Here is a 17,139-nt window from a genome sequence, read left to right on the forward strand (position 1 = left end):
GGTCTAAATGTTTTGGCTTCACTTTTAGGGAGCTGTCATGTCGTCCATCTATATATACAGTCTTTGGAATGACTTAATGCAAATTAACTAAATGACCAAACAATAAATAGCAATAATTGTATTTTATTTATATATTTTAAACCTGGAAATGCAGGTTTATATTTGTACTAATTGCAACAATGAAGCTCCCAACAGAATGGTTCATATTTTTACTTTTTGTGCTCATCCAGCAGATGGTGCTGTTTGTGCTCCCGCGTTCTGATCCACACTCCAGTACAGTAGGTGGCGGTAATGCGGCTGAATGTTGGTTGCCACTCGTGATATAGAGGAAAAATAAAGAAGAGAAGAGGAAGCCATTGTTCCGCCCTACATTCAAAAGCGCTGCTTCTGCACTGCACGTTTTTCAGAAAAACAGTCATTTGTTTTTTGAGTGACTGTTGTTGACATCAACATGGTGAAATTAACAGCGGAGCTAATTGAACAGGCTGCTCAATACACCAACCCTGTGAGAGACAGGGAGCTGGATCTACGAGGTCAGTCACATTTTCTGTACTGATTCAGTTAGTTAATTTATTAGCTTGCGTAGGCTGCACGTGGGCCTTAACCGAACTTAAGTGAAAAGGTTTGGCATCTTAGTGTTTGCACGTCCTGATATGAACAGCATGGCGTATTTAATGTAGGCCAAAGTTAAACAGGTTTACTAAGTGGCTGTTAGCTACAGCATAACGTTAGGTAACGCCTGAAACAGCCCATCAAGTTCACTGTTTAGTATCATCGGCAGCTCTGCTAGTCAAGGTGAAAGCAATACAAACGAAATACCAGAAACGAAATCTGCGGAAACACCGGTAGTTTTGTATTAAGTTGTCATTGTGTTCTTAAAGTGCAGGAGAAGCACGGGTTGGCTGGCAAGCTAGCTGTGAGCATGTTAGCACAGAGGACGCACGCAGGACTAATTGTAGAGATGTTTCGGTCCTGAACGATTCGTTCAAAGAGAACGAATCTTTTCAGTGAACGGAATGATCCGTTCACTTCCATGCATCAAATTCGTTCCTTTCGTTCACTTGGCTCCGCTCGCGGCTCCCCAGTGCCTCCCTTCTTCTTTTAGAAAACCAGACTGATTGATGTTAGCACGAGCCAATTGCCTTTCGAGGAGGGCTGTTAGTATCAAATCAAATGTCCATCATTGGTTAGGAGAACGACTGAACGTATCGCTTGACCGAATGTCTCTCTCTCTCTGTCCTCTCGTTCACTGAACGAGAATGGTCTTCGTGAACGAAGCGAGACGATTAGGTGCATCTGTGCATAAAAGTCAATTCACAGATGTGTAAACCACTGACAGATGAACACAAACTAAACTACGTTTATTTATTTAGAAATTATAATGTCAGAAGGTTTTCCAATTGGCAAGTTGGGCCAAGTAGACCAGTGAATGCAATGGGAGCCGTCATCGCTCATGAACGAGTGAGAGTGAGGGAGGAGGGAGGAGTAAGATGTTCATGAGATCTAATGATATTTTTATTAATTGGCACAGGCCTGTTATATTAATATTACAGATAATAATTGGTTTAAATAATGGGAAAAATACAATTGTCTGGTATCGTTCGTTAATTGTATTTCATACAGCAGTGTTGGGGGAGACTCTGATTAAATATATTACATCCTAAGGCCCTGTGATATACAAGGAGCCTCATTCACCTGCATTATACTTTAAAAACAACATACAACCCGCGAGTTACGGGTAAACTGGAAATGTCACTGAACGACCTGGTGAACGAATGTAATGAACAAATCTTTCAGCTGAATGAGATCCGAAGATCCGGTTCACTGAACAAGTGAGCGCCCAAAAGAAACGTCAGGGAAGTTATGCTTTTGAGTACGCCATCTACAATGTTTTTACACTGAGAAAATGTGTGATCAAACAGGTGGACATTTTGCTGTGGTCTGTGGAATCTGATGGCTTTGAAGAGAGAGAGTGATGTAACGCCCGATTCTGGTCTTGCCTTAACAAAGAGGTCTATCTCTAGTGATCCTTTCTGTAATGTTGTCAGATAATCACAATAACAATCTGAGCCTGTCAGTGGAAGTAACATGCGGTATTAGTGGATGGTATGATCGAGCACATTTGCCCACAGCCCCTCTCACGGCTCCCTGCTGAAGAAATCTGCTGGAGCAATAATTTTTTGTTGTTGTACCGAATATGTGTCATACAAAATGGGGCTCAAGTCTAAACGTGGTATTCCTCTCTCAACTTTCAGTGTGTTGTTTTAGTCTTTTGTTGGAATCCATACACTGTTGTAATTAAACATTTTAGTGAAAAGCATTAAAATCTGAAGCCCACAGCTCATGTTGGCTTCTGCAAGTTGCTGTATCCTTGCCATCCTCCTCATAAGGATCTCTTAAAACAAAACTCACTGATATTTCAATTGCAAGGAAAAGTTCCTCTTTAACATCACCTCATTAAAAACATTTTTTTCATCCTTCAGGTTACAAAATCCCAGTGCTTGAAAATCTCGGAGCTACTTTGGACCAGTTTGACACAGTTGACTTCTCTGATAATGAAGTCAGAAAATTGGATGGCTTCCCTCTGCTCAAAAGACTGAAAACACTGCTGATGAACAACAACAGGATTTGGTAAGTTCCAGCTGTAACACCTTTCAATGTCTGCTATGGAAACCCACATTATGATGGTCTAAATTAGAAAAGTGACTCAAAATAAACAAGGAGCTGGTCAATGCTATACTCAGGATTGATCCCTAGTGAAGTGGTTTTTGCAGATCAGGTATGGTGGATTTAATTTTGCTGTTCATGCTGTTCATTTTCCTTTTTGAAACGTATACGAGAAATTCTCCTCTTATATACCTGATTTGTCCTCCAATTAATTCTTTAACATACAGACACAATGTATAAAAATTAATATATAACTAAGGATGTACTGACATTTAGGTGTATCGCTTATAGTTTGCTTATTTAGCAAAGCGAATGCGTACATTTTTAAAAGGAACATGTTTTATGTGGGCATCAGTGGCCAGTGGGCCGTCACAATAAGAGTAGGCATGATGATACCCTCATTGTATTTTTGCTGCAGCTATCAAATGTTACATTTATTGAGTAATCTTACAGACAGGGTTAGGCTTGCTGAATTTAATGTGGTGCAGCTCTCTGCAAGAAGCCTTCGAAAAGACAGCTTCAAGAAATATTTATATTTATTATAGGCCTAAATATTTAACTGTCAGTTTGTAAGACCGACTAATGTACATTTATTCACAAGATTCGAGGGTTGCCTACAGCTGGTCAGCCTGCTCACTGCACTCAGACATAACTGAATTTATCTGCTGTGCATTTTATTGTGTATGTATTTAAAGCTCAGGGGTTCTCAAATTGACTGCAGCATTTCATGCAGGATATTTAATTTCCCCTTTTTTTGTTATTAAAGAAAAACTTTGCTTAATTAGGGACATCAAAGCTAGCCACCACACTGATTTAGCTGAAGGCCAACTGCTCCCACCTGCAAAGCCTTAAACAAGTGAGCAATGCAGCTAAGTGAAAGAGTGAGACCAGGCAGAATAGATGAATAGAAAAACAACTTTGACCCTTTGAGTTTTTGATTGGCTCTCTTGCATGACAAACACGTTCGTAATGATTGGCTCTTTAACCACTTGTATGTAGATTCATTTCAGATTGCTTAAAGCTACAAGCAACATTTAAAGGGATAGTTTGGTTTGTTTGAAGTGGGATTGTATGAGGTACTTATCAATGGTAAGTGTACTACGTACAACAGTCAGCACTGCCCTGTTAGGAGAAGCCGACTGGAGTTCCTTCACAGAAGCGAAGCGAAGCACCAACATCAGTTTAAGTGTATGCTGTATTTAAATTTTTTGTCACCACTTCACTTTGACGTGAGACAGCCCCTTCCCTTGGCACTATGTCTTACTCTTCCCAACGGCCCTGTATACCTACGCCTGCAGCACACGGTATCGGATCATCTCTTTGGGTCAACGGTTTGTAAAAGAGACGACAAATAAAAAAATAAATAATATTATGGAAACGACAGTGCCATTCATGGTTGGGCCTAGAGGACATTGTTATGTTACGCATGTCGTGACGTGTATTATACTGTTGAGTGTTGATGGTGTTGGATAGCAGTGGCTAGCTCCGCTAAATGTAAACATCAACACTCCAGGCACAATATGTAAAGTGACAAGGACATGTGGTGTTGTTGCTCTCTTTGCCTGTCTCTATCCTGCATCTCCTTCTATCCCACTTTTCGGCCCATCCAGTCGAGGCAGATGGCTGTTCAACATGAGTCTGGTTCTGCTGGAGGTTTCTGCCTGTGAAAGGCAGTTTTTCCTTGCAAATGTGTGCTTAAAATATTACCTATTTTAATATGTGTATGTATATTACAATATACATTTTTTTAACCCGGCTCCGATGAGTGGGATATTCAGGAGGTTTAAGATTGGATCCTAACATTGTGAAGAGACAAGGGCCCAAATCAGATCTCATTTATAAAAGAGTGTATAGAATCCATGCTAAATGGTGTGCGCCAAAAATAAATCTGATTTATAAAACCATATGCACGCATACTGCATGCAAGTTTCCTTTATAAATCACAATCCACCCGGAAATGTGCGCATGTGAATTAGCCTCTTACTCTGCCCTCTACACACCCACATTACACCAAAAATGGTCAGTGCAAAGCACCTCGTGAATGGAAAGGCATACAAATGAGCCGGCCGATCACAGGAGGTTGTTTACGTTGAATCACAGAAACAACCAAGAGAAGGACGAAGGAAATGCACTTTTTGAGAGCTCTAGGTGCTCGTGACTGAGGAGGAGGTCTCCTTCTCTCTTGGTTATTTGATAGAAGTTTGATCGGTGAAACTCAAGCTTTTTACTTTGTGATTTAGTTATGATGAACTTGGCCTGCACGGTGTTTGGGACCGATTAAAGCGATATGTATTGATTGTGAGAGCAGTCACTGGCTTTATTGGTAGACTTGGCAAAAACTATTGACGCTCTGTTCTTCAACTCTTTAGCGATTTTTGAAGTTATTTTGGATTTCTACATCCAACGATTCAGGAGACGGTCTCTCCTCTGCGCTCCGGGGGGCTGTGAAGGCGAGACAGTGCTAATCAAATATTAAAAGAACTTTTATTGAAGATTTGCGTACATCTTTACAAATTGAAAGGTGCTTATGCAATACGTCTCACTACAGGCACGAGTACAAATAACACTACTATATATAAGTATGAAAGTTAATGGTGATTGCTCAATAACGTTTGATGTTTAGTGAAATTAACCTGTGAAAGGAATCTATACACAACCTGGCTTCAGTTCACCACCTCACCATCTGCCTCCAAAATGTACGTACACATGGGTCAGAGTTTGCTGACCAGTGCGCACATGTTTTTCTTTATAGAACTTTTGCATGGAAAGTTCAGGCAACATTTTGTGCGTACACAACGTTTATAAATGAGACCCCAGATCATTTTAATTTACGAGAGAAAACCAGAGAGCCTTTTTATTGTATCTGTTGCCAGAGGCTTTTCAAATGCCTCCACTCCCACACACCAATACCATGTAGGTGTAATGGACACCATTTCTGCACACCATTTAACATTCATCCCAGCCCGCAGAAAGGCCAGATCGACTGCTAAATTTCAGAAGCAAGAGCGCTGTTCACGTCATCACTGCACTTGTTTGATTTGGCAAATGACAATTAATTGTTAACTGCTGTGGCTGCCTAAAGCCAAAACTCGATATAAAAAGATTTCCAGGTCCTCCATGTTACATGTGGCGTGGTGCACTGTTGCACTGAAGTTAAGTTGACCCACCATAGCAACACCTGAGCATCTCTGATGGATTTGATTCGTAGAGCATATATAACAAAGAGACATAGTGCAACAGGCCATTCTGTGTAAACCACGCCCAAGTTTATGAAAACCCTGCACCATGCGCTAAAATGCTAACAAAAGGCCTGAAAATAGATCATAACATTAGATCTCAGCATTTCAAAGATTTTAGTGCCCCAGAGAAGCAAAAGCACACAATCACAAACATGCTGAGCTGTGGGGGGTGGCCCATACGAATCTCTTATCGGCATCATAACAAAAAACTGTATATGTGCGGTTGGGTGATTTCACAAACAGCTGTGGATGATGACCAATTCTATATGGTGGCTGAAGTTGATGAAGGTTGAATGCTTGTAACATTGTGAAATGTTTCTCCAGTCGCATCGGTGAGAATCTGGAGCAGTCTCTGCCAAGTTTGACAGAACTGGTTCTGACAAACAACAACATTCAGGAGCTGGTGAGTAGATATCAGCCGCACTCTTTGCAGCAGAACTGTCTGAACGTGATTAGGAAATGGTGAATGGTGCAAAGTTATCTGGTTTTATACTAAATTCCTCTACTGTCATGTGTGATTTCTCATGTGTTCGTGACCTCTCATGTGTTCGTGACCTCTCTTGTGTTCGTGACCTCTCATGTGTTCGTGACCTCTCTTGTGTTCGTGACCTCTCATGTGTTCGTGACCTCTCTTGTGTTCGTGACCTCATGTGTTCGTGACCTCTCTTGTGTTTGTGACCTCTCTTGTGTTCGTGACCTTTCTTGTGTTCGTGACTTCTCTTGTGTTCGTGACCTCTCATGTGTTCGTGACCTCTCTTGTGTTCGTGACCTCTCATGTGTTCGTGACTTCTCTTGTGTTCGTGACCTCTCATGTGTTTGTGACTTCTCTTGTGTTCGTGACCTCATGTGTTTGTGACTTCTCATGTGTTCGTGACCTCATGTGTTTGTGACTTCTCATGTGTTTGTGACTTCTCATGTGTTTGTGACTTCTCATGTGTTTGTGACTTCTCTTGTGTTCGTGACTTCTCTTGTGTTTGTGACTTCTCTTGTGTTTGTGACTTCTCTTGTGTTCGTGACTTCTCTTGTGTTTGTGACTTCTCTTGTGTTTGTGACTTCTCTTGTGTTCGTGACTTCTCATGTGTTTGTGACTTCTCATGTGTTTGAGACTTCTCATGTGTTCGTGACCTCATGTGTTTGTGACTTCTCATGTGTTCGTGACCTCATGTGTTTGTGACTTCTCATGTGTTTGTGACTTCTCTTGTGTTTGTGACTTCTCTTGTGTTCGTGACTTCTCTTGTGTTTGTGACTTCTCTTGTGTTTGTGACTTCTCTTGTGTTCGTGACTTCTCTTGTGTTTGTGACTTCTCTTGTGTTCGTGACCTCATGTGTTTGTGACTTCTCATGTGTTCGTGACTTCTCATGTGTTTGTGACTTCTCATGTGTTTGTGACTTCTCATGTGTTTGTGACTTCTCATGTGTTTGTGACTTCTCATGTGTTTGTGATTTCTCTTGTGTTTGTGACTTCTCATGTGTTCGTGACCTCATGTGTTTGTGACCTCTCATGTGTTCGTGACCTCATGTGTTTGTGACTTCTCATGTGTTCGTGACCTCATGTGTTTGTGACTTCTCTTGTGTTCGTGACCTCATGTGTTCGTGACCTCATGTGTTCGTGACCTCATGTGTTTGTGACCTCTCTTGTGTATGTGACTTCTCTTGTGTTCGTGACCTCATGTGTTTGTGACTTCTCATGTGTTCGTGACCTCATGTGTTTGTGACTTCTCATGTGTTCGTGACCTCATGTGTTTGTGACTTCTCTTGTGTTCGTGACCTCGTGTTCGTGACCTCATGTGTTCGTGACCTCATGTGTTTGTGACCTCATGTGTTCGTGACCTCTCTTGTGTTCGTGACCTCGTGTTCGTGACCTCATGTGTTTGTGACCTCATGTGTTCGTGACCTCATGTGTTTGTGACTTCTCATGTGTTCGTGACCTCATGTGTTTGTGACCTCATGTGTTTGTGACTTCACTTGTGTTCATGACCTCATGTGTTCATGACCTCATGTGTTTGTGACTTCTCATGTGTTCATGACTTCTCTGGTGTTTGTGACTTCTCTTGTGTTCGTGACCTCATGTGTTCGTGACCTCATGTGTTTGTGACCTCATGTGTTCGTGACCTCATGTGTTTGTGACTTCTCATGTGTTTGTGACTTCTCTTGTGTTCGTGACCTCATGTGTTTGTGACCTCATGTGTTTGTGACTTCACTTGTGTTCATGACCTCATGTGTTCATGACCTCATGTGTTTGTGACTTCACTTGTGTTCATGACCTCATGTGTTCATGACCTCATGTGTTTGTGACTTCACTTGTGTTCATGACCTCATGTGTTCATGACCTCATGTGTTCATGACCTCTCATGTGTTCATGACTTCTCTGGTGTTTGTGACTTCTCTTGTGTTCGTGACCTCATGTGTTCGTGACCTCATGTGTTCGTGACTTCTCTGGTGTTTGTGACTTCTCTTGTGTTCATGACCTCATGTGTTCGTGACCTCATGTGTTTGTGACCTCATGTGTTCGTGACCTCATGTGTTTGTGACTTCTCATGTGTTCGTGACCTCATGTGTTTGTGACCTCATGTGTTTGTGACTTCTCTTGTGTTCGTGACCTCATGTGTTCGTGACCTCTCATGTGTTCATGACTTCTCTGGTGTTTGTGACATCTCTCATGCGTTTGTGACTTCTCGTGTTCGTGACTCATCTTTCCCAAAAAATCCCAAAGTAATCTTTCTGGAAAAAAAATTAAAATCGTTACACAGGTGACCAAAAAAAGTTCAGTTCCAAGAGACAATTATTCTGTTTTCGCCTGTGAAAAATGAAAAAACAGTACAGGAGAATTGTGCAGGTTTTTACCTTATTTGCCCCTGCGGACAATCAGGGTAGGAATTTGGTTTATGCCTTTTGTGAGTGCAGTGCTATCTTCAGATTATTAAGTAATGTCAGGGCTTTATGGATCCAACCTTGAAGCTCTTGATTGGCACACAAACTCTTAAGAATGGTCCAGATAATATCAAACATGTTTCATATTTAAGATTTAAAATCTGGATGATAACATCAGTACACTCTGAGCTGGACTACGACAGCACATGACAGAGAGGAGACAGTGTGAGTCACTGACGAACAACAATAAACATGCTGACCCCTGTGGCGAACATTAACTAACATGCTACTGCTCACAGAAAGCAATAAGACCATCTAACCTCTAATTCTCACTGAAGAATAGACAACCCATGTTGACATTTAAAACTTCTCAAGCCTTCTGCATTGTTTTTTTTTCTCTTTGAAAAGCATCACTTCAGCACGTAGTAGTCACTCTGTGCTCTGTGCTTCACAATGAACTTTTGAATGAGATAGTGAGAAATCAGTTGGTCTTACCAGGCTTCAGCGAAAACATGAATGCTTTCAGTCATTAATTTAGAGCATGGGGTAGTGGTTCACTTTAGTCTACTGTGGCAAAAATGAGTATCAACCGCACACTAATATTTTTTCAACCCCCCAGAGAAGAAAAATAAGTCACTTTAGTCCATTCTGGTAAAGTATTGGGGCGGCTGTGACTCAGTGGTAGAGTTGTTGTCTCTCAGTCGGAAGGTTGGGGGTTAAAATTTTAACATTGTAACATTGTATTTCCAACTTAAAAAAAGGGTAACCTATAAGGCATGACCACAGAAGAGAGAACATAGAGATCAGACTTGAACTATGGATGGATCACCAGAATCAGTCTCTCTTTCCCCTCAAGGAAAAGGTGTATAAAGTTGACTGCACACCTCCCTCTGCCTGCAGAAAGAAGCTACAGCTGCTCAGTTTAATTACAAGTCCCTAAAATGGATGAATCCCCTCTGGTTTGTTTAGTGTGACCTCAGTGGTGGTAATATCCTGTTCTTTTGTGTGTAGGGTGACTTGGACCCACTGGCCTCAGTGAAGACATTGACCCTTCTCAGGTAGGAATTACCATTACTCAAAGATGAACTGGTTATTGAATTGTCATTGCTGAATTATACATGTATGTAACCACTGAATTTCAGCTTGTTAAGGAACCCGGTGACAAACAAGAAGCATTACAGGCTCTATGTCATCAACAAAGTCCCACAGATCCGTGTGCTTGACTTCCAGAAGGTGAAGCTCAAGGTAAGTACAAGAAATGTGGTGCTAATTTGAAGTAATGTGAGATAAAGGTTTGTTGCATGTATTCACTGAACCTATTGTTTCATAGTCTGTTTTGAGGTGTGACACATGGATCATAATCCTTGTATTTTTACACCTGACCCTACTTTTATATATTTTGAAGTCCACCTGACTAATAGAAACAAAAGTTATGGATTAAAATAAACTATTGAGGCCACTATGGACCAGTAACTCCTGTTTTCTTTGAGGTGAAATGTCTAAAAAACAACTGGTTTTAAAGACAGTGATGTATTAGCTGATTTTGATTTTCAAAAATCATCTTCCTCTGTAACAAAAAGGTCTCTCACTGTAGGGATCCTTTCTGTGATGCTGTCAGACACATAAACAAGATCAAACTTGGATTAGTCGCATATTTCCTGGAAGATTACGTTTCAGCCATTACAGCTCATCCTGCAGCTACTGGGTATGCCCATCTATAGGATTCCAAAACTGTTTGTACCTACAAGTCATTTAGATCCCCTAATATGTAAAAAGAAAATTGGCCCTGGTAAAAAAACAAACACTTAAGTACTTATCTTTATTAGGGGATTTAACATTCTGACAACTTCCAAAAGGAAGGCAAGGCCAGGCAGGAACGTGCACAGTCTGTAAATAATGAGCGTTTTCACTTTAACTGTGTGATATTGTCACAGGAACGCCAGGAGGCTGAGAAAATGTTCAAGGGAAAACGAGGTGCTCAACTTGCAAAGGATATTGCCAAGCGAACAAAAACGTAAGATGAAAGTCCATGTTAGACAGCAGCTCCTCAGAATCACTGGATCCTGGCTGATAGACGGGTTCAATGAGGGAAAAAAAAAAAACTGACACCACCACTCATACACTTGGAATTTCACCAAAACCTAATTACTTGATCCATATCCCAGAAATTGTCCAGAAAAACATTCCCTCCTTAGTGGAGGATAGATCGGCCTTGACTTTACAGTCAAAACTTGAAGCCAGTAATACTTGCCACAGTGTTGCTCAGGACTGCTGTCCGTGGATAATGTATCAGTTTATTTGACTCAAGATAAGATACTACACTGGTTGAGAGGTCAGACAGAGAAGCATATGTGTTTCCTTGTTGTCTAAATGATGCGTGTTCCTTTCAGATTCACTCCTGGAGTGGCAGCACAGCTGGAGAAGAAGAGGACAGGGCCGTCTCAAGCTGATGTGGAAGCCATCCAGGTGTTTTCTTAAAGCCAAGCTTGAATTTCCATACCTCTGTCATCCAAAATTTGAACTGGTCGCATGTGTGTCTCTTAACCTCTTAAACCCCAGAACAATATTAGAACATTGCCTCAGTTCATTGGGAATCCTTCTATCATCTGAAAAACACAAAGAAAATGACCATTACATGTTGTTTACATTTGAAAAACACAACTCCATCTTTAATTTAATTTGATCTAAATGACAATCGTGGTTTGAAATAGTTTTTTTGGCAACTTGCGTGGGGAAAGAAATTTCTATGTGGAAAAGTCTTTGTGACCCAGTCAGTCCTCCATACGGACTCTTACCCTGGAAAATGCCGTCTGTGTCCAGCAGTGACCGCTGGGTAGGTGACGCTGTTTACCAACAGTGATTTTGAAGTGAGTGAGTTCCAGCAAAAATCTCTTTCAACGCCTTTCTTGCTTTTCAGAGGTCACAGTGTGTAGGGATCTTTCTTAAATAACAATCTTACAGCTTCCATTAGTAAATAAAGGCTGGAAGGCTAAGAACACACCTTCACCTGCTGTACCTGCACACAGCAGTTCTCTCTGCTTCTCTCTTCCTATACGTCTGCTCTGTTTACATCCATCATGAGCTGCACGTTTTTCAAACTTGCATCAATACATTTACATGAGGGACGTAATAGTGGGCTCATGTGTTTGTTTTCTGATGAGCATGTGGGAGATGCTGCTGCAGGTTTTGGAGAGACGGAACGTGAGGGGCAAGTGTCCAGCAAGTTAACCGATGGATTTACTTATCTTTTTGACAGATAAAAACACACATGACAGAATTGGGTGCCAAATATACTTGCCCCCCTCCCCACCACTCTCCGACAGGGAAAAATCTCCCACTGTGAGGGATGTGTGAATGGGCAACACTGGGTAATGTCGGGGTCAGACGGTCCTGAAATCGTCAGGAAAATGTCAGGAGTTCATGTGTGAAAAAGGCTAAAGAAAGTATATAACGTACATCACTGTACAGTAACTGGGCGTACCTATCATGATGTCAGGCTCAGAAGTCTTTACCCCTGAGTCTGGCATGTTGGCCGGCACAGTCTGGTCTTTTAGAACCAGAAATGACCAAATTTGGACGAGAGGGTGAATGCACACTCCTATGCCTCAGTCCGGGTGGACATGTCACTGTCGCAGCCATTTGTTAATTACATAGTGGCCCCATCCTAAAGTGTATCTCACTTTATGTCTAGTTTACTTTAAATAGGACCATAATTTACTGAATAATCATCCTGCTGTATTGAAGAAGACTTGAAACTAGAGATTGAGACCTAAATACCAGACTCCATTACCAACAAAAAGTAATCAGACTTAGAATAGAAGTAATTTGACCTGCAGGACTAAGGAGTCGTCGTTCTACCACTGGTTCAATTTATTGTGTTATTACTGAGGAAACGGAGATGGAGCACTACTGATACTGAAACTAGAAATCCCTGAGGGTGATTAAGGTCTGTTGCATTTAACCTGCTGAATGTGAATTGATCCCTGAGTATATTAGTTAATGTATGAGTTTATATAAACTGAGGTTAACATTAGAGTGTTTGTGTTTCAGAATGCCATTGCAAATGCTTCGTCATTGGCAGAGGTGGAGAGGTTGAAGGGGATGCTGCAGGCCGGTCAGATCCCGGGCCGAGATCTCAGAGAAGGTTGGTGCTAACCCATTCTAATCCTGAACTTTGATGTAGCTTTGTATCTTAACACATTCAACATGTAATAATATTGCTGGTTAATCGCAGTAGTATTTTCTGAACTCTGATTGCAGTATTACTTTTGAACTTTCATTTTTTTTTTGATAAAACAACCAAAACAACAATCACCCTTTCTAAATTGATTTTAAAAAAGAAATGCTAAAGCTAGACCCGTTATTTCTTCTTCATTCATTTGTTTTCTTGTCATCGAGTTATATTTCATTGAGGATTTTTGCGTTACGTGCAGTTTGAATGCTGTTACAAAGCACGAGTGACGGGGGGCAGTCTGATCTGGCTGCAGAAGATTGTTGTTAGCATATTTCTTTGATGATTTTGTCCTGTGCATGCTTAAGGTGTGGTTTTTTAATAAATGTAATCGCTTTGTCGGACACCTACCCCCCACCAGCAGTTGGAGGCTTTAAAGGCCCTGGAAACTCAGCTTGAAATAGCAAAAATGCATTTATGATATCAGAGTTGAGTGTGTTATAAAGCATCCACAAAAATCTGAGTGAATATAAATGTTCAGAACCACTAGAAAATCTTGTTGAAAAACAGCTCGTTTGGCTGTGCAGACAATTTCTCATGACTGTGTAGTCGTGGCAGATCCCATGTTGATTGACACCTGCCGGGGTCCACCTGTCTGCTCTCTCATGGCAACTGTCAACACAACAATGGCGCATGGAAAAGCAGTGTTTGCTCAAGATCACCTTGCTTCAGTCCCCCTACACACCTGCATCCCTGCTTCTGTCTGTCTCTGTCTGCTGTGTTGACTGTCTTCATCAGCAGTCTGTTTAATTAAGTCACAAAAGTTACTCTCGCTCGCAATTCGGTTCTCACAGCACGTGAGCCGCGTGTGCACGAGGGACGTTATTAATAACGTTGCGATCAAAACGATCGATTGTTACCAAATGACATCTCCTTATATAAGCTTTATAAACCGCGACAATCAATGTATTAACAGTAGGGACGTACGGAGTTACATAGACAATATCTCCTCATTTCAGTATAATATTGTGCAGCTTGCTGGAGGGAGATCGCCAGGTAGCTGAAAGTTTGATACTGAGCGCACAGCTGATATGGGCACGTGGATTGTTTACACTGTGTATTAGAACTGCGTATGCATGCCGATGTCAGCGATGCAGAGCGGACCCTCTTTTGCCGTTAGAAGTAAACTGGTTCCGCTGTTGTTTATGTGGTTGCCAAGACTTCACGAGTTCACTGTTTCAGTGGTCTTCCTCAATGAGGAGAGGATGGACGATCGTTGATTTGAAGCGGAAATCTCTCAAGAGTCGTTCAATTACAACTTCTGAAGCAGCAGCTGCAACAGTTCACTAAATGTATGGAGTGGAAACACTGCTGCTTCTCCAAGTCCGCCGCATTTACAAAATAAAAGTGACACGTTGTCATCTCCAATGGTGGCTGTGCACCCGGGGACAGCACGCAAAGGCATGACGGGGAAAAAGGCGGTCGGATGGTAGCTAGTTGCAACAGGTGTGTGCAGAGGTGTTCAGGGTGTGTGGACACGAGTTAGCTCAGACTCAGAGAGGAAGATTGATCGCGAGCCGAGAATTGTTATTGCACCTGTGAGGGCGGGACAACTGCGGATGATTGGTTCAAGGAAATTTATGACGTGATAAATATCATACATAACCATGCCCAATTTAACCCCAGCGTCAGGGAAGTTAACAAAGAAAGAATGGCAACTCGAGTTTGGATTAAAACTAATTTCCCTAAAAAGATGCTTACCAGTGTGTACATAAGACCCTAAATTACACAGTTAAAAGGATTTCGTGGATTTGGGTTTACAGGGGCTTTAAAAAAAACTATATAGTAATGTTGTCGCTGATGATCTGGTTTGCTTTTGTAGGTCATATAGAGTAATCAGAGTAAATTTAAGTCTTTTTTATAACCAGAAAAAAAATCCTCACAGGAGCTTTAAATGTATTAAAAAATAAAAGTCATAATAGCTGGAGCATAACTTTGTACCCTTAGGATGTTTCGATTTTTGAGATGTGAACCATTAAAGATACTCAAACTATTTCGATAGCAGATTAAACTATCAAAAGCCTTAAAAAAAAAAAAAAGATTCTTCTTTCCAGTGTCCGATTATGTTGTTCTTTTTTCTACATTCAGAATTTTTTGATAGGTAGTTTTTGATCAATATGTTTTACATTTATATTTAGCAATATCTGATTTTAAAAAAAGTCTGATTTCTATTTGTTTTTAATATTAATAAATATTTATTTGTAAATGTCAGGCCCAGCTGGAATGGTGGAGGAAGAAGAAGAAGAAGAGGAGGAGGAGGAGGAAGAAGAAGAAGAGGGGATGGCCACGCAGGCAGAGGCTCATACAGGTGACGAAGAGGAGAGGAATGAGGGCGATCAAGAGGATGAGGACGAGGAGGACGAGGAGGAGGAGGAGGAGGGGGATGATGAAGACATGGATGTCCAGCCACATGTTAATGGCTCCTGAAAACCCGGAAAGCATTCTTGTTGGTTCTATGTTGTAGATTTTCTTATTTTGGACATACAATAACACGGCGTCCGTTTTGTAAAAGGACTCACAATAAACTGATTTCTTATACTGTGGGACCAGTTTTTTTTCAAGCAGTTAGATGACTTTCCCGGTTAACTGCTGTCCACCTGTATGGTTTATACATGTTCTGTTTCGAAAACTGGCCCCATTCAGACATACAGGCTTTCGTTGATAAATGTTTTGTCTAAAAGCCTGGGCTGAGATGGCCCTACTGACAACACATTTTGCAGGCTTAATATAACTTAGCCACTACATACACTGAACAAAAGTATAAACGCAACACTTTTGTTTTTGCTCCCATTTTTCATGAGCTCAACTCAAAGATCTAAGACTTTTTCTATGTACACAAAAGGCCTATTTCTCTCTAAATCGGTGTCAGTGAGCACTTCTCCTTTGCCGAGATAATCCATCCACCTCACAGGTGTGGCATATCAAGATGCTGATTAGACATGGCATGATTATTGCACAGGTGTGCCTTAGGCTGGCCACAATAAAAGGCCACTCTAAAATGTACAGTTTTACTGTATTGGGGGGGTCCGGGGGGGTCAGAAAACCAGTCAGTATCTGGTGTGACCACCATGTGCCTCACGCAGTGCAACACTTCTCCTTCGCATATAGTTGATCAGGTTGTTGATTGTGGCCTGTGGAGTGTTGGTCCACTCCTCTTCAACGGCTGTGCTGAGTTGCTGGATATTGGCAGGAACTGGAACACGCTGTCGTATACGCCGATCCAGAGCATCCCAAACATGCTCAGTGGGTGACATGTCCGGTGAGTATGCTGGCCATGCAAGAACTGGGATGTTTTCAGCTTCCAGGAATTGTGTACAGATCCTTGTAACATGGGGCCGTGCATTATCACGCTGCAACATGAGGTGATGGACGTGGATGAATGGCACAACAACGGGCCTCAGGATCTCGTCACGGTATCTCTGTGCATTCAAAATGTCATCAATAAAATGCACCTGTGTTCGCTGTCCATAACATACGCCTGCCCATACCATAACCCCACCGCCACCATGGGCCACTCGATTCACAACGCTGACATCAGCAAACCCACACCCACACCCACACAACGCCATAAACGCTATCTGCCATCTGCCCTGTACAGTGAAAACCGGGATTCATCCGTGAAGAGAACACCTCTCCAAAGTGCCAGATGCCATCGTATGTGAGCATTTGCCCACTCAAGTCGGTTACGACGACGAACTGCAGTCAGGTCGAGACCCCGATGAGGACGACGAGCATGCAGATGAGCTTCCCTGAGACGGTTTCTGACAGTTTGTGCAGAAATTCTTTGGTTATGCAAACCGATTGTTGCAGCAGCTGTCTGGGTGGCTGGTCTCAGACGATCTTGGAGGTGAAGATGCTGGATGTGGAGGTCCTGGGCTGGTGTGGTTACACGTGGTCTGCAGTTGTGAGGCCAGTTGGATTGCTGCCAAATTCTCTGAAACGTGGCAAAAAGCATGCCAATTGCACGCTCCCTCAAAACTTGCGACATCTGTGGCATTGTGCTGTGTGATAAAACTGCACATTTTAGAGTGGCCTTTTATTGTGGCCAGCCTAAGGCACACCTGTGCAATAATCATGCCGTCTATTCAGCATCTTGATATGCCACACCTGTGAGGTGGATGGATTATCTCAG

The 17,139-nt window shown here is 41.9% G+C and overlaps 1 protein-coding gene across 1 annotated transcript; it reads left to right on the top strand.

The window, feature by feature from the left end:
- Positions 1 to 344: 344 nt before the first annotated feature.
- snrpa1 (small nuclear ribonucleoprotein polypeptide A') lies at positions 345 to 15,553 on the top strand. Its single transcript, XM_069661197.1, has 9 exons — positions 345 to 533; positions 2,484 to 2,631; positions 6,231 to 6,309; positions 9,788 to 9,834; positions 9,919 to 10,021; positions 10,711 to 10,790; positions 11,167 to 11,242; positions 12,827 to 12,920; positions 15,220 to 15,553. The coding sequence occupies exons 1-9, from the start codon at positions 452 to 454 to the stop codon at positions 15,432 to 15,434; spliced, it is 924 nt and encodes a 307-aa protein (XP_069517298.1). The 5' UTR covers positions 345 to 451; the 3' UTR covers positions 15,435 to 15,553.
- The last annotated feature ends 1,586 nt before the right edge of the window (positions 15,554 to 17,139 follow it).

Source organism: Semicossyphus pulcher, unplaced genomic scaffold (genome assembly GCF_022749685.1).
Source record: "Semicossyphus pulcher isolate SPU_LCO1_2020_fin unplaced genomic scaffold, fSemPul1.0.p SCAF_1, whole genome shotgun sequence".
Classification (NCBI taxonomy): Eukaryota; Metazoa; Chordata; class Actinopteri; order Labriformes; family Labridae; genus Semicossyphus; species Semicossyphus pulcher.